General features: G+C 35.3%; 1 protein-coding gene across 4 annotated transcripts in view; it reads right to left on the reverse strand.

Annotated features, from left to right (window-relative positions):
• PRKACB (protein kinase cAMP-activated catalytic subunit beta) overlaps positions 1-27,428 on the reverse strand; it is a 142,532-nt gene that overhangs the window by 70,808 nt on the left and 44,296 nt on the right. The window contains exons 1-2 of one of the 4 annotated variants that reach the window (XM_022580980.3): positions 8,516-8,550; positions 7,364-7,434 (exon numbers count right to left, since the gene is read on the reverse strand). The exons of 1 other annotated variant lie outside the window; for it this stretch is intronic. In XM_022580980.3, coding sequence (XP_022436688.1) covers positions 7,364-7,388 — 25 coding nt within the window. In that variant the 5' untranslated portion in view covers positions 7,389-7,434; positions 8,516-8,550. Of the gene's footprint in view, positions 1-7,363; positions 7,435-8,515; positions 10,947-27,428 lie in introns of those variants that run through there. 2 more of the 4 variants (XM_022580973.3, XM_089920378.1) reach the window with 2 other exon arrangements.

Below are 27,428 nucleotides of genomic sequence, written 5' to 3' on the forward strand. Positions count from 1 at the left end.
CTGTGTATCACAACTATTGAAGCCTGCATACTGCAACTACTGAAGCCTGCACGCCTAGAGCCCGTGCTCCACAAGAGAAGCCACTGCAGTGAGAAGCCCATGCACCACAATGAAGAGTAGCCCCCGCTCGCCACAACTAGAGAAAGCCTGTGCACAGCAATGAAGACCCAACAAAACCAAAAAAATAAAAATTAAAAAAAATAAAATTATTAAAAATATAATATGAAAGTCCAGATATTAATATGAAAGATCTTGTTTTAAAATCAATATTTTTATTTACATATAAAATAATGGTATCACACTCAATTATTTTAAATTATCATGAGAACTAAATAAAACATATCTGTGATTTACATCTGGGTCACAGACAACCAGTTTGCTATCCCTGGAAAGATGTTCAAGAAAGGAAGGCCAATTTTGGTACAGTGTGGGGATGAGTCAAAAGCACCTTCTCACATTCAACCTGGCATGAAGCCAGGATGACTAAGTAAGTAAGTATAAATTACGGAAACTAAATCTGTGACATAAGCTTTGAATGAGTATAACACTGGAAAGGGTGGATCATCCTCCCATTAAGAATCAGTGTCTCAATTAAGAATCAGTGTCTCATCAACTATACTCCAATAAAAATTAATGCATATTTATACATATATGTATAAGTATAGATGATTGACTTTGTTATAAAGGAGAAACTAACACACCATTGTAAAGCAATTATACTCCAATAAAGATGTTAAAAAAAAAAAAGAAAAATTTTTAAATGAAGGGGTACAAGGATTTCTTAATGATTTTTGTAAAATAATAAATAATAAAATTTAAATAAAATATGAAAAAAAAAGAATCAGTGTCTCAAAATTTAAAAAAAAAGAAAAATAGAATCAGTGTCTCCACAAGGAGACATCCTTCCATTAAGAATCCAGTCTCCACAAGTATCAGTGGCATCGCATCAAGAGCAAGGATACATCAAATTCTTTGGGACCAGTTTAAACCGTGAAACTATGTAGCACTGGCAAAATCAATAGCAGCTGAAAATGAGATTACTAGCCACTATACTAATCAAAATACCCATCTCTTTCTTCATCCAACCTTTGGAAAGAAGATTAGCTTCTCTGGAATGAGTAAACTCCCAGAAGTTTAGCAATACTTGAAGGGGACTGGAAGAAGATCCCAAGAAAACTGCCATTTAGAAGTCCTGCTAATTTGAGCAGATGAGTACAGTGATTAATTCGAATATTTCAAAGACAAGACCTAATATGTATCCCTAGTGGGCTACACTTGTTATACAACCATAACCAGACCCCAGAGCTAAAATCAGCCATTGTTTTGGGACTTGCAAGTAATATTCACTCCCTCAGAAAATGCATCATCCTTCCAGTTTCAAATTACTAGCTCTTTTTGGACGACATTTTATTTTCAAAGTTCTCTGACCAGCCTGTTAGTCTTCTGGGTCCTCATAATATGCACTAGGTCTCTGCAACTAACAGAAAACCTCAGACAGAAATCATTGCTATAGGACCCAAAGCCCAGTTTTTCTTACAAACATATAGAAAGATTTCACAGAATGGTGATTAAGAGTGTTGGCTTTGAGGGCTTCCCTGATGGCGCAGTGGTTGAGAGTCCACCTGCCGATGCAGGGGACGCGGGTTCGTGCCCCGGTCCGGGAAGATCCCACATGCTGCAGAGTGGCTGGGCCCGTGAGCCATGGCCGCTGAGCCTGCGCGTCCCGAGCCTGTGCTCCGCAATGGGAGAGGCCACAACAGTGAGAGGCCCGCGTACCGCAAAAAAAAATAAAAAAGAGTGTTGGCTTTGGAGCCAGACTGCCTGGGTTCAAATTTTATCTATTTGTTATGTTACCTTGAGGAAATTACTTTACCTCAATGTGTTTTGGTCTCTTTATCTGAAAGATGTGAATAATAATAGTATCCATCTTACTGGGGTTTTAAAGGATTACATAAACTAATATATGCAATGTGCTTAGAACAATGCCTGACAGATAGTAAATAAATGTTTCATGTGATAGTGTATATGACAATACTCCACCCAGGAAACGTGGGAGTGAAGTGGTATGAGTCACCACTATATTGCAGAATCAGATTTAGAGGATAAACTTTATAATATGACTGAATCTCCAATCCAAGCAGATTATAGTATGTTGATTACCAAAGATAATGCTCTATTCAACAACTAAAACAAGTCTCTCAGACCATTTGCTTCTAATAATTGACCAATTTTGAAAAGTGGAAAATTTTTGATAAACACTAATAATAAGAAAGTAAAGCATGCTTTTTGTGCCAGAAAATTATACGAGGGAATTTAAACATGTCTTCTCTGAATATCGAAACAAATTTAACTCCAAGAGAATATATTATGTGTATACCTGGGATGCAATTTATTTAATACAAAAGCTTAAAATGGTTATAACAGTTCTCTACATTTGTCCTATAAAATATAAAAATAATGATATGCACAGAGATTTAGCTACAAGAATGTTTATCACAGTGGTTTTTTTATATGATAGCGAAAAATTAAAAATCTAGATGGCTAGTGACTGTTTAAATTGTGGTGCATCCTTAAGACAATACAAAACAGCCATCTTAAAAGATATTGTAGAACAAATCTTTACAATAAGGAAAAATGTTATGAAACACTACGGAGAGATCCAAAGTTAAGGGCCAGTGGAAATTTGTGTATCTATGCACAAAATAGACTATATGTAGAGCAAGGCTAATAGTGATTATCTTTTGGTGGGACTATGTGTGATTTTTACTTTTTTGTTTGTTCTTTTCTATGGTTTACAAATTTTCTCCAATGAAGACACAGTATTTGGTAATCAGATTAAAATGTTATTAGGGAAAAAGGGCTTCTCAAACTTTAATGTGCATATGAATCAGCTGGGTAATCTTGTTAAAATGCAGATTCTGACTCAGTAGGTCTAGATGGGGCCTGAAAGTCTTCCTTTTTAACAGGCTCCCAGATGATGCTAATGCTACTAGACTGGGACCACACTTGAGCAAGACACTATCAAGAGTATATACTCAATCTTCCTTCTCTAACTATGTAGTATGGCTATTCTTGTAAAACACAAGCAAGTACAAGCTTCTCATTATTACACTTGATATAGTACTTGGCACTGTTAAACACTCCATGGAAACATTTTCTAATTTCAAATCATTTAATATCCCGGTTTCTTAGTTTTACTATAAAGGCTGCTGATTACTCAAATTCTTATAAACAATCATGATAAAAATGTACAGGTAACACTGAAAAGTTCAGTGCCTCTGAAATGTGATATTTATTTACCAGGGTCAGGTCAGCATTTCACTGTTTTTGGTTAATGGCCACAGGCCTTTAAAATAAATTGCAAAGATCATAATAGAACAAATTGAGAGAAAGCTTGTTAGTGTAAGACTGTAGTGATATTTAATGTTAATCTAACAAACAACTCAACATGTATTGAGAACTATGCTGGCAATACCAAAATAAATTGACAAATTCTATGCCTTCAAGGAGTTCAAAGTCAAATAGGGGAGAGAGGTAACTTGAGGACTAATGTAATACAACTTTAATACTATAAAATAAAACGTAATAGAAGTGAGTATGATATGAGAACACAGGAAGAGATCATGAATTCTAAAAAGGATAAATAACAGAGGAACAGAAGAATGCTTTGGTGATTTTGTTACAAAGATAATATGTGAGCAGAGTCTTAAAGTATGAGCAAATCTCACCATTGGCAGTAGTAGGAACAGGAAATTCCAGGTAGAAGAAACATCATAAATAACCACTGTTGTTATAAAGGGATTCCATTGTCTTGACTATTCATTGCCATGTTCACATAGTGACCAAAAGTGTTAGCTCTCATCACTAATTATTAAGAGAAATGCAAATCAAAACCACAATGAGATATCAACTCATACCAGACAAAATGGCTATCATCAAAAAATCTACAAATAACAAATGTTGGAGAGGATGTGGAGAAAAGGAAAGTCTCATAAACTGTTGATGGGAATGTAATTTGGGGCAGCCACTATGGAGAACAGTATGGCAGTTCCTCTAAAAACTAAAAATTGAACTACCATATGATCCAGCAATTCCACTCCTGGGTGTATATCCAGAAAAAGTGAAAACAATAATTCGAAAAGATACATGCACCCCAACATTCATAGAAGCACTATTTACAATAACCAAGACATAGAAGCAACCCAAATGTCCATCAACAGACAACTGGGTTAAGAAGATGTGGTGTATATATATATATATATATATATATATATATATATATACACACACACACAATAATACTCAGCCATAAAAAAGAATAAAATACTGCAATTTGAAGCAACATGGATGGACCTAAAGAATATTATGCTTAGAGAAAGACAAGTCTGACTCAGATGGAAACAGAAACAGACTCATAGACACAGAAAACAAACTGGTGGTTACCAAAGGGGAGAGGGAAGGGGTGGAGGAAAAATTAGGAATATGGGATTAACATATATTGGGTTGGCCAAAAAGTTCATTCTGGTTTTTTTGTAAGAGCTTATGGAAAAACCCGAACAAACTTTTTGGCCAACCCAATACAGACTACTATATATAAAGTAGATAAGCCACAAGGATTTAAAGTATAGCACAGGGAATTATATCCATTATCTTGAAATAAGCTTATAATGGAATAGAATCTGCAAAAATATTGAATCACTATGCTGTACAGCTGAAATTAACATAAAAATATTGTAAATCAACTACCCTTCAATTAAAAATAAGGTCCTGAAGTGCTAATTCTAACTAAGTGTCCAGCTCCAACAGAAGATGTATAGTAGCTAAATACATTTCCCTGTAGTAGAATAAGCAAGTTAACTTTTCCTGTATTATGCTAGTTAAAATTCTTTAGGCTCTCCATTGTATACTCTTGACTCCTTTGTCATAGATTAGGTGACCATAGGTGTGTGGGTTTATCTCTGCACTTTCTATCTTATTCCACTGATCTATATTTCTGTTTTTGTGCCAGTACCATACTGTTTTGATGACCGTAACTTTGTAGTATAGTCTGACGTCAGGGAGGCTGATTCCTCCAGCTCCGTTTTTCTTTCTTAAGATTGCTTTGGCTATTCGTGGTCTTTTGTGTTTCCATTCAAATTGTAAAGTTTTTTGTTCTAATTCTGTGAAAAATGCCAATGGTAATTTGATAAGGATTGCATTGAACCTGCAGATTGTTTTGGGTAGTATAGTCATTTTCACGATATTGATTCTTAGAGTGGATATATGTATAACTGATTCACTTTGCTGTACACTTGAAACTAACACAACATTGTAAATCAACTATACTCCAATAAAATTTTTTTAAGAAAAGATAAGGGCTTCCCTGGTAGTGCAGTGGTTGAGAGTCCGCCTGCCGATGCAGGGGACACGAGTTCGTGCCCCGGTCCGGGAAGATACCACATGCCGCAGAGCAGCCGGGCCCGTGAGCCATGGCCGCTGAGCCTGCACGTCCGGAGCCTGTGCTCTGCAACAGGAGAGGGCACAACAGTGAGAGGCCCGCGTACCGAAAAAAAAAAAAAAAAAAGAAAAGAAAAGATAATGTAGGCGGTCTTTTAGCTTAGAATTTACAATGATACAGATTTAGTGGACTAAGAAATAAGCATGGGAGTGTACTGCCTTAAAGACTGTATGAGTTTTGGAAAGGTAAAACTAACTAGATAAAGTGGTTTATTACAACCACTTTAGCTCTGATTCTACCTAAAAAAATCCATATTCAAAATTGTTCATTTGTTCAATATAGTATTTCAATCTAAGCTTCACTAATATGGATTTGTATCTGCCACAGAAATAGCCTGTCAATTCATGGGAAAGGAGAATAGGTAAAGCATTTGATGGTATTTGTCTATTCAGTCCTTAAAATATTGTAATTAGACATTGAATTTATAAAGTCCAAGATTTAAAATATGCAAAACTTCCATTAAGTTCAGCACTATATAACTCAACACACCATTTATGATCAAAGAAAGATTTAAAAGCGAACCAAAATAAATTGGCTAGAAAGAGAACTCAATGAATGTCAATACTCCCATTCATTCTGAGTCAGAATAAAAAGAATTCCTTCATGTTTTTGTTGTGAGCTTCAAGTACTTATATGTGCATGGAATCAGCTGTTAAATATTTATGTTATCAAACAGGAATTCCTATTACTTAATTTAGTAGTAAAAGATAAAACATTTAAGCCACCTGGAAAGCACTGTGTGGCCTTTATTTTGTATTTCTTCCTATATTTAATGTCACTGGAGAATAAAGAAACTTGGATTAAAATTCTTACATTTCATACATGCCTAGATTGGTAATTAATCTTTACTCAGTAGTTCACAAACCTACTTTTTATAAAATTACATGTAGTTTCTGTGCTTAGCTGATTTCTTAAATCACACTTTTGGAACAAGCATACTCAGAGAGCTTATCATCAGGAGATATTACATTCCTTTTCCTTGTCAAACAAGTCATGCAAGTAAACTGCTTTAAGTAGCTTTGAAGAATGTGGTTTGTATGAGAACTTCATACTGTCAAAACTCTTTCCATAACTCACACTATAAATGAATAAAAATCTGTGTTTTCATCATGAAAATAAACCTTGGAATTTTGATACAAAAGGATTCCTCTGTTTCTGTTGTATCCATATTTTCTCCTCTATATCAACACATTCCATAATAAGAAACTAGAACACCATGCTTACCATTCTCATCACTACATATAAAAAATTATTGTGTCTATTTCTATATTTGAGGATATGAAAGAGAAAGTGAAAGAATGCTTGATTCATGAACATTCAGTTACTCTTTAAGCATTTCTTATATCATACCTATCATTTGAACGGCTACAAGGTTTGCACCTAATTTCACTGTGCACTATGATTCTATTTATTTTATTTTGTGGCATCACCATAAAGAAAAATGTTAACAGCATTTTATCAGTCTGTTTTTTCCAAAAGAAATCACAGCTCATGATATTATCTTCAATTGCTAGATTTTAAAATGTGTCTCAGAAAATGTTACAAGCCCCACACATTTAAAAATGGTGAGAGTATAATTCAAACATAACTTTTAAATATTAAAAGCCCATGATATTCATCCATTTGAGATACATTCACTAAACATCCACTATTTGTAGAAACAGGGATTAGTGTACTAATTCAGTACTGTCCTCATTCCTCACTGAATGTTTAATTAAAAGTCCTTGAAATGCATAAAAATGATTTCCAAAAGGGCTTAGGAGACTGCAATTTAACAGAATAGGGCAAGTAAAATGAATAAAAAACTTTTGTTGCATGGTAAATTTTAATAATATACTATTATTTCAATACTCAACAGTTCATTACCTTGAAGATATTTGAGATTCCTCATGCATCAACTTGCTATATAGTAAGGATTAATTATAAATAATCAAAACCTATAAAGTAAAAAAAAAAATTGTACAAATATATGTTCTTTACTTTCTCCCTAAAATAGCTTGAGGAAGGTAAAAAATTCTAATGCAATAAAAAAAAAATTCAAATAAACCTCTGCAGAACTATGAAGGTACTATATAAACAAAATAGTCAATTTTGTAAGCCATTCTTGGTTTTTTGTTGCTTTTCTTTTAGCTGAGTTTTCTTCCTTAACTGCTATGGAGTATGTAAACAGAAAGAGGCAAAACAGTGCTATTTGGTGATCAAACACACTAAAAAGTACCAAGAGTAATTATATTGTTCCTTTAATCAGAATAACAAAAATATCTTGGGGAGGGTCCAAGGTGAGATGTGGAATGAGGGCACTGGTATTGTTTATATGTGAAATGTAGCCTTTAAAAAGTGCATGTCACAAAAAATCATTACGTATCATCATTTCAGCAAAGCAGTTAAGTCCAAACATTTTACCATGCCTGGAAAGAATGTGATGCATGCATAAACAAGTTTTCCCCCCCCATATGAAAGATTCTGATATTTATAATGTTATAAATATAAGATTTCACATAGAATAATCATACTATGCTTTCATATTATAAATCCTGCTTGTTAAATTCAAGTAACTTTCACACATGCATTTAAAAATAAAATATGGCAAACATAACAAAAATTTAATTATAAATTCAAGAGTCCTTTTGCCCCTTTTGAATATTAAGGCTTATAAATCCAAGATATTTTTTAAAATAAAATGATTATTTTTCTTAAATGTAGGCCTTTCACTTAAGAACAAAAAAATTTTTTTTAATTAAAAAAAACACACTAGAAATGATGTAAGAATTTTGTAGAAAATTTTCCCACTGATATTCAACTTAACTAATCGCATTTAAAACAAAACGATGAGCTATGTGATCCAGCTCAACTTATAATCAAGTTTTTGTAATTTTTTTTCAACTTTACCTTGCAAAATATCCTTGGGCAAATCATAAAGACACCCCCCCACACACACAGTTCTGTGCTTGATTCTAAAATTCCAATTAGCATTTTAGTTTCTAGTTACAGTGTATCATAAAAAAAAAAAAAACTTACTTGATCTGTCCCATAAGGCAGTATGTTCAGAGAAATGAAGGCTGTCATTTTCCAGAGTTGTTTTCTGATCATGTGCAGTACCTTTGGAGTGTCTATGAAATAATCGGCTAGCAAAACCTTCCAATTTCTGAAGAGCAGTTGTACCTGTATACTGATTACAGGGTAGTTCTCTATAAGCTGCCATTCATGTGTATTTACACTTAATTTAAAGTAACTGAAAATATTTCCAGAAGGAGCTCAACAACTTCTTACACAGAAGCCAAGAGCTATGCATGTATCAAACTTCCTGTTTGCAGTGTATTCAAACCACTACTGCTGTTCTGTTTCCTGTTAATATAAAACAGCACATTACTGAGCCTTTCTTAGCAAAACTGTTCATCTCAACTAGAGATGAAGATTTTAAAGACTTGCAATATCATCCTAAAAGGCTATGTTTAAGAGTGTTTTAATATTAATATACACGTTAATGAGAACATTAAATATAAAGCTTTACATATGGATAGTAGGCTGAAAAAAATTTTTTAAAAAGGAAAAGTAGTTAAACGTGTAGTACAACCCTATACAAACAACTGAAGGCCAAACCACTCTCCAAATATGATATGTTGAAAAGGTTGTGTTATCCAGGAAATAAGCTAATACAGATTAGTATAGATTTTATGAATCCTTATAAATAGTTAACTTTTCACTGAAAGCTGGTATGGGATATCACAAAACACCTGCAAAACAAATTTTAACACATAAATTTTAACGAAAAAAATCTGAACTAGCACTTAAAAAAACTCAATGTTGCCAACTCACTGACTAAAGTCTAATATAAAACTATATTTAGTGTGTCAGTATTGCTTACCAAACATAACCTGCTGACAAGTGCGTATCAGCAGTACATTTTCAAACATTCTAAAATTTGAAAAAATTATATAAGATTTAAAATTATATAAAATCAGCCATAGCAAGAAATTTCAATTGAGAGGAAAAAGAATCCTTCTAGTTGACTGAGACATGTTAATTTTTAAACTTAACACTGTGGACTACTGCTTACCTGATCCCTGATTTAGGGGTCTCACTTAGAAACAGCTCCTTTGGTTAAAAGTAAACTGTCCATTTGCATGAAAAAAGTAACCTGTGACATTTAACAATGATTCTGAGTACTTGCCTTCTGATACTTATTAAAGGATGAGAAATTTGTGTGGTTTTCTCTTTGGAAGCTTTAAATAAAGGAAAGAAAGAAGGAAGAAAAAAGGAAGGGAGGGAGGGAGGGAAGAAGGAAGGAGGGAAAAAAGGAAGGAAGGATATTTTTTTAAATCTATCTAAAAAAAGTCTTAATCAAGATTTTGTGCCTACTGTTTAACAAACAGAATAAATAGAGACAATAATGACAAATAGAATAAATAGGAATAATAATGTAATCAAATTAGGACACAACACACACACACAGAGGAAACATTGACTAATGAATTTTGCCAAATAACAGCTCATTTGTGTACATTTTATTTTGTATAATAAAATTAGATCAATCTAAACAAACAGGTAACAGTATCTACAACACCAAACTTCTTAAATTGTAGCTTTCTGATAAATATGTGTGTATATAATAATAATTTCTTTATTAACATCCGACTTAATACAAAACAGACCCTGAACAGGTGTCTGCAGTCTTCAATAAACATCTACAGAGGATGAACTGTCTCTGAATGGGCATAAGTGCATAAAATTCCTGAATTCTTTGACTTGCTCTCTTGGGATAAATTCTATTCATCCTCAAGGCTCACCAAAAATGTCACATTTTCACTGAAGTTTCCCACATACGTCCTAGAAAAATGAACTGCTCTCTCCACTGTTTCCAATGATCTTATAATTTTGTTAAAATTTGCTATTTATAAATTTATGTCTCAAATTGTGAATTACTTGAATTCATAAATGCAATGCATGTGCTAGTTGCGTACTCAATAAATATATGTTGAAGTATTCAGTTTTAATAAAGGTCTAAGTAGAATCAAACACTTGAAAATAATTATATTTATGATAGGATCATATTTGTAAATTATCCAACGACGACCTAGTTGTTCATATATAAAGACAACAGCAATACGTTCAGTCAGTTACTAAATTTATTCATTCTTTGAGTTTCATTTTTATTAGTGAAAATGTGGATTTCTAAAATAACTTGTTTTCTCTGCTTCCAGTCACTCCTTTCAATCACTCATCTCTGACATATTAACCTCCCCAAAATACTACACTCGTGGCATTCTCTTGCCAAAAGTGCAAGCTAATTCTAACATTTCAGCCCCACGATATTCGTTTTTAACACATGTCTAGCCAGACTTATATCCAATGTTGCTTAAGTTTCATACAGATATTCCAGATTTCTAATTAGAAACGAAGATTAATTTATTTAAAGCAATGTATAAGCTTTATAACAAAATTACTATATCAAGAAGAAGAAAGTAATCTTCACTAGATGAAGAGCCAGAAAATACTACATTTAAAACTTATTCATTTTTCTTCAATAAAACTGTTTATCTGTTACACAGTCCTTAAAGAAAGTAGACTCTTTAGTCCTTAGAGCAATATTTCTATATATGGTATTGTGACCAGGAAACTGTTGCTATCAAAGTACTCAGGCAATTTGATTTTTATTAAAAAGAACTCTACTGGCATCTACTGCTAGAAAGAAACAACTACAGCTTTAACTAAAACTGAATTCTTTCATAATTCAAATTGTTAATAAGTATATTGCTTGCTATCCTTCCTGATGGTATTTTCAGAACTTGAATTTGTACTGATATCTAGCCATATACCCAAAAATTTCCTGTAATAACATATCTTATATCCTATTAATAGTTTAAATAGTGTATGGTAATAAAACTAGAGAGTAATCAGCTTTGAAGTTATCAAGTCCTTATTTTTCATTCTGCATTAATTTTAGAAATTATAATCATTTTCAGAGTTGAAACTCCTTTGATTGCCATAAGGTATCACAAAATATTGGTTTATTTCTTATGTTTAATAATAGTAATGATACCTTACATTTACAAAGCATTTTACAACACATAAAATGGTTTCCATTGATTCATCAGATCTTTACAAATGAAGTAAACAGGACAGGTATTATTATCCTTATTTTAAGATGAGAAAACAAACATAAATATTAAGTGACTTGTGCAAAATAACCTATGTCTTCTGTCTCCTAAATCAAGGCTCCTTTGTACTGACAATAATGATTACCAAAAGTAAAGACTTTTTCAAACAACGGTGGGGACGTAGGGATAAAATGATGGTAGGAGGTGGGAATGGTTCTTGGACACACTGTCCAGAGTCTGAGATTCTGCTATGAGAATGTTTTCATTCAGATGGTCACCTTATAGCCATGCAATTTCATTGTCCACATTTATGTTTACAATCATCTTGGGGCCAAGTAGAACTATGTACTTTAGAGTTTGAAGGTTAAAGAAAAACATGGAAGCATATTTTATATGTAAATAATGTATTTGTTCCATGTGGAGGGCAAATGATATGACCATGACCCCTGCTATTCAAATAAAGCATTTACAGTAATAGTTTTGCCTTTCCCAAAATGGATTCATACATTTTATAAATGGATTCACCTATTTAAGACTGGCTTCTTTCATTTAGCACAGCATAACTAACTGAGCTTCATCCATGTTGTGTGTTTTAAGAGCTTACTAATTTTTTATTGAATAGTATTCCATTGTACTATTCAATAGTATTCCATTGTCAAAAATCAGTTAACCATATCTATGTGGGTCTACTCTGGATTTTCAATGTTGAAAATTTTGGAATTTTGAAATGTTGAAAATTGAAAATTTTCAATGTTGAAAACTGATCTATCTATGTGTCAATTCTTTTTCATCAATAGCGTACTGTGTTGGTTACTGTGGCTTTTTAGTAAGTCTTAAATCTGACTGTATAAATCTTTCAACTATTTTTTTCTAAATTGTTTTGGCTATTATAAGTTTCTTAGCTTTTCCATATAAATTTTAAAAGTCTATTTCTACAAAACTAATCTTGCTAGGATTTACTGAGAGAAATCATAACTATACTGAGTCTTTCAATCCATGATCATATTATATATTTCATTTTTTGATTCATTTTCAATCATCTTTGATTTCTTTCATCAGTGTTTTAGTTTTCAGCATACAGATGCTATACATATTTTGTTAGACTTAAGCATTTATTATTTTTAAATTGGAGCTATTGTAAATGGTGCTTTAAAAGATATTTACAATTGTTCATTGCCAGTATATAGAAATATGACTTATTTTTATATGCTAACCTTGTATACTGCAACCTTGCTAAACTCACTTATTATATTTAGGAATCTTTTTCTTTTTGTAGATTTCTTGGGATTTTCTATGCAGAAAATCACGTCATCTTCAAACAGATAGTTTGGCTAGGACTTCCAGTAGTACATTAAACAAGTGGTGAAAGTGAAGATCCTTGCCTTATTCCGCATCTTAGGAAGAAATGGTTCACTTTCTCATCATTGTCAGCTGTAGAAATTTTTTGTAGATGCCCCTTATTGAGATAAAGAAGTTTCCTTGTATTCCTAGTTAGTTCAGTGTTTTTATATATTACACGGATGTTGAATTTGATCGAATACTTTTTCAGTATCTGTTGATATGATCATATGGTTTTACTTCTTTAGTCTGCTAATATGGTGTATTACGCTTACCAATTAATTCTCAAACATTAAACCAGCCTTGAATTCCCAGGATAAACACCTCTTGCTCTTGGTGTACTAATCTTTTTATATGTGGCTGGATTCACTTTACGAATATTTTATTGAAGATTTATATAAGTTTACAAGATATACTGTTGTGAACTTATTTTTATGTACTGTCTTTGCACGATTTTGATATCAGGTTAAAAATGGCTGCATAAAATAAGTTGGGAAGTATTCTGTCTTTTATTTTCTGGAAGAGACTGTAGGGAACTGGTATCACCTCTTCCTGAAATTTTTGATAGTATTTGTCAGGAAAACTATTTGGACCAGTGGTTCGTTTTTGGAAGGCCACAAATACTAATTCAATTTCTTCAATAGATATACTATTCAGTTATCTATATCATCTTCAATGAATATTGGTAGTTTTTGTCTTTCAAGAAATGATCTATTTCAACTAAGTTGTCAAATTCACGTGCATAAAGTTGTTTCTAAAATCCCCTTATTAGCCTTTAAATGTCTGTGGCATCTGTAGTTATATCCCCTCCTTCATTCCTGATATTGGTAATTTGCCTTCTCTTTTTTGGTCAGTCTGGTGAAAGGATTCTAATTTTTTATCTTTTTGAAAGAACCACCTTTTGTTTTCATTGATTTTCTCTATCATTTTTGCCATTTTCAGTTTCATAATCCTGTTCTTATCTTTTCCCCTTCCCTCTACTTTCTTTGGCTTTATTTTGCTTTTTCTAGTTTCATAATGTGGAAATTCAGATTATTTCCCTCTGAACAATGATATAGTACATCTAAAAAATTCTGAAGCACTGAATTTTTTTAAATCTTTATTTTCTTATTAGTCATCCATTTTATACACATCAGTGTATAAAATGTCAATCCCAATCTCCAACCTCATCACACCACAACCCCCACCCCCTACCCCTTTCCCCCCTTGGTGTCCATATGTTTTTCCTCTACTTCTGTGTCTCAATTTCTGCCCTGCAAACTGGTTCATCTGTACTGTTTTCTAGATTCCACATATATGCGTTAATATACGATATTTGTTTTTCCCTTTCTGACTTACTTCAATCTGTATGACAGTCTCTAGATGCATCCACGTCTCTACAAATGATCCAATTTCACTCCTTTTATGGCTGAGTAATATTCCATTGTATATATATACCACATCTTCTTTATCCATTCATCAGTCAATGGGCATTTAGGTTGTTACCAAGACCTGGCTATTGTAAACGGTGTTGCAAAGAACATTGTGGTGCATCTGTCTTCTTGAATTATGGTTTTCTCTGTGTGTATGCCCAGTAGTGGGATTCCTAGGTCATATGGTAATTCTATTTTTAGTTAAGGAACCTCCATACTTTCTCCGTAGTGGCTGTATCAATTTACATTCCCAACAACAGTGCAAGAGGGTTTCCTTTTCTCCACACCCTCTCTAGCATTTGTTGCTTGTAGATTTTCTGATGATGCCCAATCTACCTGGTGTGAGGCGATACCTCACTGTAGTTTTGCTTTGAATTTCTCTAATAATTAGTGATGTTGAGCAGCTTTTCATGTGCTTCTTGGTCATTGGTATGTCTTCTTTGGAAAAATATATATTTAGGTCTTCTGCCCATTGTTGGATTGGGTTGTTTGGTTTTCTTGTTGTTGTTTTTTGTTGTTTGTTTTTTTGCGGTACGCGGGCCTCTCACTGTTGTGGCCTCTCCCTTTGCAGAGCACAGGCTCCAGACACGCAGGCTCAGCGGCCACGGCTCATGGGCCTAGCCACTCCGCGGCATGTAGGATCTTCCCAGACCGGGGCACGAACCCGTGCCCCCTGCTTCGGCAGGCGGACTCTCAGCCACTGCGCCACCAGTGAAGCCTGGGTTGTTGTTTTTTTTTAATATTGAACTGCATGAGCTGTTTATATATTTTGGAGATTGATCCTTTGTCCGATGATTCATTTGCAAATACTTTCTCCCATTCTGAGGGTTGTATTTTCGTCTTGTTTATGGTTTCCTTTGCTGTGCAAAAGCTTTTAAGTTTCACTAGGTCTCATTTGTTTATTTTTGGTTTTATTTCCATTACTCTAGGAGGTGGATCAAAACATATCTTGCTGTGATTTATGTCAAAGAGTGCTCTTCCTATGTTTTCCTCCAAGAGTTTTATAGTGCCCAGTCTTAAATTTAGGTCTCCAATCTATTTTGAGTTTATTTTTGTGTATGGTGCTAGGGAGTGTTCTAATTTCATTCTTTTACATGGAGCTGTCCAATTTTCCCAGCACCACTTACAAGAGACTGTCTTTTCTCCATTGTATATACTTGCCTCCTTTGTCATAGATTAGTTGACCATAGGTGCGTGGTTTTATCTCTAGGCTTTCTATCCTGTTCCATTGATCTATTTCTGTTTTTGTACCAATATCATATTGTCTTGATTACTGTAGCTTTGTACTGTAGTCTGAAGACAGGGAATTTGATTCCTCCAGCTCCGTTTTTTTCCCTCAAGACTGCTTTGGCTATTCGGGGTCTTTTGTGTCTCCATACAAATTTTAAAATTTTTTGTTCTAGTTCTATAAAAAATGCCATTGTTAACTTGATAGGGATTGCATTGAATCTGTAGATTGCTTTGGGTAGTATAGTCATTTTCAAAATATTTATTCTTCTAATCCAAGAACATGGTATATCTCTCCATCTGTTGGTATCATCTTTCATTTTTTTCATCAGTATCCGAAGTTTTCTGCATACAAGTCTTTTGTCTCCCTAGGTAGGTTTATTCCTAGGTATTTTATTCTTTTTGTTGCAATGGTAAATGGGAGTGTTTCCTTAAGTTCACTTTCAGATTTTTCATCATTAGTGTATAGGAATGCAAGAGATTTCTGTGCATTAATTTTGTATCCTGCAACTTTACCAAATTCATTGATTAGCTCTAGTAGTTTTCTGGTGGCATCTTTAGGATTCTCTATGTATAATATCATGTCATCTGCAATCAGTGACAGTTTTACTTTTTATTTTCCAATTTGCATTCCTTTTATTTTTCTCCTCTGATTGCTGTGTCTACGACTTCCAAAACCCTCTGATTGCCGTGTCTACGACTTCCAAAACTATGTTGAATAACAGGGGTGAGAGTGAACATCCTGCTCTGTTCCTGATCTTAGAAGAAATGCTTTCAGTTTTTCACCATTGAGAATGATGTTTGCTATGGGTTTGTCATATATGGCCTTTTATGTTGAAGTAGGTTCCCTCTATGCCCGCTTTCTGGAGAGTTTTTATCGTAAATGGGTGTTGAATTTTGTCAAAAGCTTTTTCTGCATCTATTGAGATGATCGTATGGTTTTTCTTCTTCAATTTGTTAATATGGTGTATCAAATTGATTGATTTGCATATATTGAAGAATCCTTGCATATCTGGGATAAATCCCACTTGACCATGGTGCATGATCCTTTTAATGTGTTGTTGGATTCTGTTTGCTAGTATTTTGTTGAGGATTTTTGCATCTATATTCATCAGTGATATTGGTAATTTTCTTTTTTGTAGTATCTTTGTCTGGTTTTGGTATCAGGGTGATGGTGGCCTCGTAGAATTAGTTTGGAAGTTTTCCTTCCTCTGAAATTTTCTGAAGAGTTTGAGAAGGATGGGAGTTAGCTCTTCTCGAAATGTTTGATAGAATTCACCTGTGAAGCCATCTAGTCCTGTACTTTTGTTTGCTGGAAGATTTTTAATCACAGTTTCAATTTCATTACTTGTGATTGGGCTGGTCATATTTTCTGTTTCTTCCTGGTTCAGTCTTGGAAGGTTATACCTTCTTAAGAATTTGTCCATTTCTTCCAGGTTGTCCATTTTATTGGCATAGAGTTGCTTGTAGTAGTCTCTTAGGATGCTTTGTATTTCTGCCACATCTGTTGTAACGTCTCCTTTTCATTTCCAATTTTATTGATTTGAGTCCTCTCCCTCTTTTTCTTAATGAGTCAGGCTAATGGTTTATCAATTTTGTTTATCTTCTCAAAGAACCAGCTTTTAGTTTTATTGATCTTTGCTATTGTTCTCTTTGTTTCTATTTCATTTATTTCTGCTCTGATCTTTATGATTTCTTTCCTTGTACTGACTTTGGGTTTTGTTTGTTCTTCTTTCTCTAGTTCCTTAAGGTGTAACGTTAGATTGTTTATTTGAGATTGTTTCTTGGGGTAGGCTTGTATAGCTATAAACTTCCCTCTTAGAACTGTTTTTTGCTGCATCCCATAGGTTTTGAGCCGTCGTGTTTTCATTGTCATTGTTCTCTAGGTATTTTTTGATTTCTTCTTTGATTTCTTCAGTGATCTCTTGGTTATTTAGTAACATATTGTTTAGCCTCCATGTGTTTGTGTTTTTTACGTTTTTTTCCCTGTAATTGATTTCTAATCTCATAGCGTTGTGGTCAGAAAAGATGCTTGATATGATTTCAATTTTCTTAAAATTACCAAGGCTTGATTTGTGACCCAAGATGTGATCTATCTTGGAGAATGTTCCATGCACACTTGAGAAGAAAGTAATCCGCTCTTTTTGGATGGAATATCCTATAAATATCAATTAAATCTATCTGGTCTATTGTGTCATTTAAAGCTGGTGTTTCCTTATTAATTTTTTTGGTTGATCTGTCCTTTGGTTTAAGTGAGGTTTAAAGTCCCCCACTATTATTGTGTTACTGCTATTTCCTCTCTTATAGCTGTTAGCAGTTGCCTTATGTATTGAGGTGCTCCTATGTTGGGTGCATACATATTTATAATTGTTATATCTTCTTCTAGGATTGATCCCTTGATCATTATCTAGTGTCCTTGTCTCTTGTAACATTCTTTTCTTTAAAGTCTATTTTATCGGATATGAGTATTGCTACTCCAGCTTTCTTTTGATTTCCATTTGCATGAAATATCTTTTTCTATTCCCTCACTTTCAGTCTGTATGTGTCCCTAGGTCTGAAGTGGGGCTCTTGTAGACAGCATATATATGGGTCTTGTTTTTGTATCCATTCCGCGAGCTTGTGTCTTTTGGTTGGAGCATTTAATCCACTCATGTTTATGGTAATTATAGATATGTACGCTCCTATGACCATTTTCTTAATTGCTTTGGGTTTGTTTTTGTAGGTCCTTTTCTTGTCTTGTGTTTCCTACTTAGAGAAGTTCCTTTAGCATTTGTTGTAGAGCTGGTTTGGTAGTGCTGAATTCTCTTAGCTTTTGCTTGTCTGTAAAGCTTTTGATTTCTCCATCGAATCTGAATGAAATCCTTGCCGGGTAGAGTAATCTCGGTTGTAGTTTCTTCCCTTTCATCACATTAAGTATATCATGCCACTCCTTTCTGGCTTGTAGAGTTTCTGCTGAAAGATCAGCTGTTAATATTATGGGGATTCCCTTGTATGTTATTTGATGATTTTCCCTTGCTGCTTTCAATAATTTTTCTTTGTCTTTAATTTTGATTATTATGTATTTCGGCATGTTTCCCCTTGGTTTTATCCTCCCTGGGACTCTCTGCACTTCCTGGACTTGGGTAGCTATTTCCTTTCCCATGTTAGGGAAGTTTTTGACTATAATCTCTTCAAATATTTTCTTGGGTCCTTTCTCTCTCTCTCTTCTCCTTCTGGGACCCCTATAATGCAAATGTTGTTGCGTTTAATGTTGTCCCAGAGGTCTCCTAGGCTGTCTTCATTTCTTTTTATTCTTTTTTCTTTATTCTGTTCCGCAGCAGTGAATTCCACCATTCTGTCTTCCAGGTCACTTATCCGTTCTTCTGCCTCAGTTATTCTATTGATTCCTTCTAGTGTATATTTCATATCAGTTATTGTATTGTTCATCTCTGTTTGTTCTTTAATTCTTCTAGATCTTTGTTAAACATTTCTTGCATCTTCTCCATCTTTGCCTCCATTCTTTTTCCGAGGTGCTGGATCGTCTTCACTATCATTATTCTGAATTCTTTTTTTGGAAGATTGCCTATCTCCATTTCATTCAGTTGTTTTTCTGGGGTTTTATCTTGTTCCTTCATCGGGTACATTGCCCTCTGCCTTTTCATCTTGTCTATCTTTCTGTAAATGTGTGTGCAGTTCCTCACGCTGCAGGATTGTAGTTCTTCTTGCTTCTGCTGTCTGCCCTCTGGTGGATGAGGCTATCTAAGAGGCTTGTGCAAGTTTCCTGATGGGAGGGACTGGTGGAGGGTAGAGCTGGCTGTTGCTCTGATGGGCAGAGCTCAGTAAAACTTTAATCCACTTGTCTGCTGATGAGTGGGGCTGGGTTCCCTCCCTGTTGGTTGTTTGGCCTGAGGCGACCCAACACTGGAGCCTACCCAGGGCTGTTTAGTTGGGCTAATGGCGGATTCTGGGAGGGCTCATACCAAGGAGTACTTTGCAGAACTTCTGCTGCCAGTGTCCTTGTCCCTTGTTGAACCACAGCTGCCCCCGCCTCTGCAGGAGACCCTCTAACACTAGCAGGTAGGCCTGGTTCAGTCTCCTACGTGGTCCCTGCTCCTTCCCCTGGGTCCCGATGTGCACACTACTTTGTGTGTGCCCTCCAAGAGTGGAGTCTCTGTTGTCCCCCGTCCTGCCGAAGTCCTGCAATCAAATCCCACTAGCCTTCAAAGTCTGATTCTCTAGGAATTCCTCCTCCCATTGTCAGACCCCCAGGTTGGGAAGCCTGAAGTGTGGCTCAGAACCTTCACTCCAGTGGGTGGACTTCTGTGGTATTAGTGTTTTCCAGTTTGTGAGTCACCCACCCAGCAGTTATGGGATTTGATTTTATTGTGATAGCGCCCCTCCTACTGTCTCATTGAGGCTTCTCCTTTGTCTTTGCATGTGGGGTATCTTTTTCGGTGAATTCCAGTGTCTTCTTGTTGATGATTGTTCAGCATTTAGTTGTGATTCCGGTGTTTTCAAAAGAGGGAGTGAGAGCACGTCTCTCTACTCTGCCATTTTGATCCAATCTCCCGCCATCTTCAATCTCCTGCATTTTCATTTTCATTCAGTACAAAAATATTTTCTAGTTTCCCTTAAGACTTTATCTTTATCTTTGGATTATTTAGAAGTGTGCTGTTTAAATTAACAAATATATGAGAATTTTCTTCATATCTTTCTGTTATTGATTTCTAGTTAGTCCTATTATGGTCAGAGAACATATTCTGCATGATTTTTAATTTTTTTTTAACAGTTAAGGTTTCTCTTATGACCCTAGATATGGTCTCTGATGGTGAATGTTCCATGTACATTTGAAGAGTGTCTTCTATTGTTATTAAGTAGAATACACTACAAATGTCAGTTAAGTCAATTGGGCTGATGGTATTGTTCAGGTCTTCTATATCCTTCTGGATTTTGTTTAATTGGTCTATAGATTACTGAGAGATGATTATAGAAGTCTTCAACTTTGTAGATTTTGATACTTCTCTCTTTTCAGCTATATTAGTTTTTGTTTCACATATATTGAAGCTCTGTTATTAGATTAATTTACATTTAGGATTGTTCTTTTTATTGAATTGACATTTTTAGCATTATAAATGTCCATCTTTAATCCTGGATAATCTTGGCACCACAAGCTTTCATTTGATAGTGTTTGGATAGCATATCTCTCCCCCCACCCCCAATTATCAGTATATTTAAAGTAGACTTCTTCTACGCAGCACATAGCTGGGTCTTGACCATTTACATTTAATGTAATAGTTGGTATAATTGGATTTAGGTCTATTGTTCTGTTATTTTCTGTTTGTCCCCTATTCTTAAAAAGAAAAAGCTTTAATAAATATAAATGACATACAATAAACTGCAAATATTTGAAGTGTAGAATTTGATGTTTTGCTGTATAAATACAATGGTGAAAGTATCACCACAATCAAGAAAATGAATATATCCATCACCTCCAAAACTTTTCTCAGAACTCTTCATGATCTCTCCCTCCTGACATTCCAAACCCCCAGGCAATGGATATTTTTTATAATTTACATTTTTCAAGACTTTTATATAAAATGGAACTTTTTGTTAAAATGAACTTTTTTTTTTTTTTTTTTTGCGGTACGCAGACCTCTCACTGTCGTGGCCTCTCCCGTTGCGGAGCACAGGCTCCGGACGCGCAGGCTCAGCAGCCATGGCTCACGGGCCCAGCCACTCTGCGGCATGTGGGATCTTCCCGGACCGGGGCACGAACCCGTGTCCCTGCATCAGCAGGCGGACTCTCAACCACTGCGCCACCAGGGAAGCCCAAAATGAACTTTTTGAAAAGTTTCAGATTTACAGAAAATTGCAAAGATAGTAGTATAGAGAGGTGTCATATACCCAACATCCAGTTTCCATCATCATTAACATCGTATATTAATGTGGTATATTTGTACAATTAATAAACCAACATTGTTACCTTATTGTTAACTAAAGTCCAAAGTTTATTCAGATTTCCTTAGTTTTTACCTAATGTCCTTTTTCTATTCCAGGATCTCATTCAGGATACCACATTACATTTAGTATTCATGTCTCCTTAGCCTCTTCTTGGCTGTGATGGTTTCCTCAAACTTTCCTTGTTTTGATGACCTTGACAATTTTGAGGAGTACTGCTCAGGTATGTTGTAGAGTATCCCTCTGTTGGTATTTCTGTGGTGTTCTTTTCATGATTAGCTGGGGTTATGGGTTATTGAGAAGACGACAACAGAAGTCAAGTGCCATTTATATCATATTGTATCAAAGTTACACACTATCAACATGGCTTATCACTGTGGATGCTGACCTTCATCACCTGGTTGAGGTAGTGTTTGTCAGGTGTCTTCACTGTATAATTACACATTTTCCTCCCTTTCCACACTGTACTCTTTGGAATAAAGTCACTATACCCAGTGCACACTTAAAGAATAGGGAGTTTTACTCTACCTCCTTGAAGAAAGAGTGGAATTCCTGTGCCTGGGTAATGTGTCTCTTTTCCCCCATTTATTTATTTATTCATCATTAACAGCAATACGGACTCATGGATATTTATTTTATACTTTGAGCTCTAATCCAATACTACATTATTTTTTTTGCTCAAATTATTCAAGCTTTGGTCACTGGAAACTCTTTCAGTTGTCTCTATGTCCCTCTGACATATAATTGTGTGTGCATGCATGCGCACGTGCATGCATGTGTGTTTGAGCACTTACTTTCTACCGCTATAAAATGGCCCATGCTCATTTTCTATACTTCCTGCCCCAGTCCCAGAATCAGCCATTTCTGCAAGGAGCCCTAGTTCCTTTTACTGGAGAATGGTATTAGAAACCAATACTTTGGAACTAGGTATGCTTGCTGCTACTGGGGTGTTGCTTCTAGGCCCTCAGCTATCAGGACAGAGAAATATATGTGAATACTAACATGTATGTGTGCCCAAATCTATAAGTATTTCTACATGTAACCACCTATGTCTATAGTAAGGTAAACATAAGTTATTTCTGGTATTGCCAACTCTAATTCATTACTGTACAATTCATTTTAGCTTCCTCCCCTTTATTATCTGAAAACTCACACTCCAACAGTGAGAAACCTAGCTTCCACCATCCACCATCTATTTACTTACTTGTTTAATTTTGGTATACAAGGATGGCAATACCAGCATTGTGAACTTGATACAGTTAAAAACTTTATTCTCGTGGGAAATAACTTTATCAACTAGAGTACACTACTATGTAGTTTCTTTTGCCTCTACTATTAGAGTCTTCATTTATTTCCAAATTTACTTAGGTTAGCACCTATTGTGCCATCTTCAGTGAAGCTGTTTCATACATTTGTAATACAGTTAGATTGTTTTGTCACACTCTGCATTCATTCTTGGATTCCCCAAACTTCTAAATGATTTTTTTTTAATTTTGCATACACTAAAGTTTACTCTTTGTACTTTAAGTGATATGGGTTTAGACAAATACCTACTGTCATGTATCCACAATTATGTATCACACAGAATAGGTCTACCACGTTAGTAAATCCCCTGTGCTTCCCTGATCCTTGGCACCCACTGACCTTTTTACCATTGCCAGAGTTTTGCCTTTTCCAGAATGTCATTTAACTCAAATCATATTCCATGCAGCCTTTTCAGACTGCTATCACTTAACATTATGCATTTAAATTCATGCATATCTTTTTGTGGCTTCACAGTTCATTTTTTAATAATCACTGAATAATTTTCCATTGTATGGATGTACCACATCTTAACCATTCACCTACTGAAGGATGTTTTGGTTGCTTCTAGTTTTTGGCAATCATGAGTAAAGCTGCTATAATCTTTCACGTGCAGGTTTTTGTGTGGACATAGTTTTTAAATCAGTATAATAAATTCCTAGGAGTGTGACTGCTGGATTGTATGGTAAGACTATGCTTAGCTTTGCAAGAAATTGCTAAAATGGCTGTACCATTTTTCATTACTACCAGCAATAAAGAGTTCCTATCGCTCTGTATCCTTGTAAGCAATTGTCAGTCAGTTTTGTATGTGTGTGTTTAATCATTCTAAAAGATGTATAGTGGTATCTCATTGTCGTTTTAATATTCCTTAGTGACTAATAATGTTAAGCATCTTTTCATATGCTTATTTGCCATCAGTATCTTTAGTGAATGTAGATATTTCTTCTTTTCCAGTACATGCATTTAAGGTTATAAAATTCCCTCTAAGCACTGCTTTTCCTAAATCCCCTAAATCTTGAGAAGCTGTATTTTGATAATAAAAAATTGGTTCAAAATATTTTAAAATTTCTTGAGACCTCTTCTTTTGGCTGCGTTGGGTCTTCGTTGCTGCGCGTGGGCTTTCTCTAGTTGTGGTGAGCGGGTGCTACTCTTCACTGTGGTGCATGGGCTTCTCATTGTGGTGGCCTCTCTTGTTGTGGAGCACAGGCTCTAGGCACACGGGCTTCAGTAGTTGTGCCATGCAGGCTCAGTAGTTGTGGCTTGTGGGCCCTAGAGTGCAGGCTCAGTAGTTGTGGCACACGGGCCTAGTTGCTCTGTGGCATGTGGGATCCTCCCAGACCAGGGCTCAAACCCATGTCCCCTGCATTGGCAGGCGGATTCTTGACCACTGCACCCCCAGGGAAGTCCCTGTTTTCAATTTCTAATTTAATTCCATTGTGGTCTGCAAATATACTTTGTATGAATACTATGTTTTAAATTTGTTAAGGTGTGGTATATGGCCCAGAATGTGCTCTATCTTGGTGAATGTTCCAGGCAAGCTGGAGAAGAATGTAGATTCTGTTGTTAAATGGCATAGTCTGTTAATTAGATCAAGTTGACTGATTGATACTGTTGTTCAGGTCTTCTACATACTTACTGATTTTCTGCCTGCTTGATCTATCAATTATCAAAACAGGGATGTTGAAGTCTCCAACTGTTGTAGTGGATTTGTCTATATCTCCTTCCAATTCTATCAGCTTTTGCCTCATGTGTTTCGACACTCTGTTGTTAAAAGCTAATGTTTAGAATTGTTAAATCTTAGGGCTTCCCTGGTGGCGCAGTGGTTGAGAGTCCGCCTGCCGATGCAGGGGACGCGGGTTTGTGCCCCAGTCTGGGAAGATGCCACATGCTGTGGAGCGGCTAGGCCTATGAGCCATGGCCGCTGAGCCTGCACGTCCAGAGCCTGTGCTCCGCAATGGGAGAGGCCACAACAGTGAGAGGCCCACATACCACAAAAAAAAAAAAAAAAAAAAGAATTGTTAAATCTTGGAGAACTGACCACCAAATCATTACGTTATATCCCTTTGCATCCCTCATAATTTTCATTGTTCTAAAATCTCTTTGAATATGAATATAGGTACTCCAGCTTCCTTTTGGTTAATGATAGCATGGTATATCTTTCTCCATTCATTTCCTTTTTACCTGGTTCTTTATATTTAAAGTGAGCTTCTAACAGACAACCCATAGCTGGGTCTTTTTTTGTATATAAGGATCTTGTTTTTTAATCCACTCTGACAATCTCTTTTAATTGATGTATTTATAAGATTCATACTTAAAGTGACTATTAACATAGTTAGATTAATATCCACTATTGTTTGTAACTGTTTCCTACTTGTTGCAGCACTTATTTTCTTTTTTCCCCTATTTTTCTGCCTCTTCTGATTTTAATTGACATTTTATATGATTCTATTTCATCTCCTCTCTTAAGATATTATACTTCTTTTTAGAGTTTTTTAGTGGTTGTCCTAGTGTCTGCAATATACATTTTTTAACTGAATTAAGTCCATCTTTAAATAACACTATAATGCTTCCCTTGTAGTGTAGCTACCTTATAATAGATTTCTAAATCCTTTCTCCTATCCCTTATGACACTGCTGTCATTCATCTCACTTACCCATATTCTATAATCACCCTGTATATTGTTACTATTATTAAACAGTGATCTTTTAGATCAATGATGAATAAAAAGATTTTATTTTACCTTCATTTTTTCTTATCTGATGCTTTTCCTTTCTTTATGTACATCTAAATTTCTAACCTATGTAATTTTCGTTCTCACTGAAGAACTTCTTTTATGATTTTTGCAGGACAGATCTGCTGGCAATGAATAACCTTCGTTTTTGTTTATATATTTTTTTTAATTTTATTTATTTATTTTTCACTGTGTTGGGTCTTCATTGCTATGAGCAGGGTTTCTCTAGTTGCAGTGAGCAGGGGCTACTCTTCATTGTGGTGTGCAGGCTTCTCATTGTGGTGGCTTCTCTTGTTGCAGAACACGGGCTCTAGGCATGCGGGCTTCAGTAGTTGTGGTGTGTGGGCTCAGTAGTTGTGACTCACAGCCTTTAGAGCACAGGATCAGTAGCTGTGGTGCACAGGCTTAGTTGCTCTGCGACATGTGGGATCCTCCCAGACCAGGGCTCAAACCTGTGTCCCCTGCATTGGCAGGCAGATTCTTAACCACTGTGCCACCAAGGAAGTCCCTAGCCTCCATTTTTGTTTGTCTGAGAGAGTCTTTGTCCTTTACTTTTGAAGGATAATTTCCTGGATACAGAATTAATTATAGGTTAGTGGGTTTTTTCTTTCAACTCTCAAATATTTTACTCCACTTTCTTCTTGCCTGCATGGTGATGAGAAGTCTGCCATAATTCTTATTCTGTTCTTCTTCAAGTAAGGTTTTCTTCCATCCCCCCTTTGACTTCTTTCAAGATTTTCTTAGTCTTTGGTTTTCTGCAGTATAAATATCATGTGCCCAGGTGCAGTTATTTATTTTGCTTGGTACTTTTAAACTAAGCTTCCCACGCCTGTATTTTGATGTCTGTCATTAATTTTATAATACTTTCTCTGCCATTATTACTTCAAATACTTCTTTTGCTCCTTTTCCTTCTCCTTCTGGTATTCCAATTATGCATATGTTACACTTTTCAAAATTGTCCCATAATTCTTAGATGTTCTGTTCTGGGTTACTTTTTTCCATTCTTTTTTCTCATTGCATTTCAGTTTAGCCAGTCCCTATTGATCTATCTTCAACCTCACTGATACTTTCCTCCATTGTGTCCAATCTGTTGATGAGCCCATCAAAACATTTATTTCTATTACAGTGTTTTTTTACTTTTAGCATTTCCCTTGTTTCTTTCTTAGAGTTTCTTCTCTCTGCTCACATTACTCACGTGTTCTTGCATATCGCCTACTTTTTCTATTAGACTCAACATATTAATCATAGTCATTTTAAATTCCCTATCTGATAATTCCAACATCTACAATATTTGAGTCTGGTTCTGATGCTTGCTTTGCCTCTTCAGACTATTTTTTCTTGCATTTAGGCATGTCTTCTAATTTTTTGTTGAAAGTTTACCATGGGTAAACTTTACCATGGGTAAATACCCACAGCATTGGGTAATAAGAACAGAGGTAAACAAGCATTTACTGGGTGGATCTGTTAATTTGTCCAAGGAGGTGAACTGTGTTTAATGTTTGCTATAGGTGTCAGAAGCTTCAAATTCCCTTAGTATCCTTGTTTTGACTCTGGGCTTCCCTCAGTACTACTCAGAGACAGTCCATGCCTTGTAGCTATTCAGCTGTAACCCATTGTTCTTATACTGGAGCCCTGTTATACATCTGCATATTTTGTTTTTATCTTTTTTGGTGTTGGTATGAGGGTAAAGTGTGGGGGAGGAAAAGCATTCTACAATTTTAGGATTAAATCTCAATAATTTACTTGGCTTATTTCTCTGGGATGTGAACTTCATAGGTGTTTCTCCAGCAGTATAGCCCCCTTAAGATGAATTAGGAAGGCTGAGGGGGCTGGAGTAGGAGGGATGTCCACCTCAAACTGGGATATGGCTCTGGTAATATCTTTTC

This window comes from Delphinapterus leucas, chromosome 1, assembly GCF_059928025.1.
Source record: "Delphinapterus leucas isolate spDelLeu-1000000601 "Yukka" chromosome 1, BTC_Dleu_Yukka2, whole genome shotgun sequence".
NCBI lineage: Eukaryota > Metazoa > Chordata > Mammalia > Artiodactyla > Monodontidae > Delphinapterus > Delphinapterus leucas.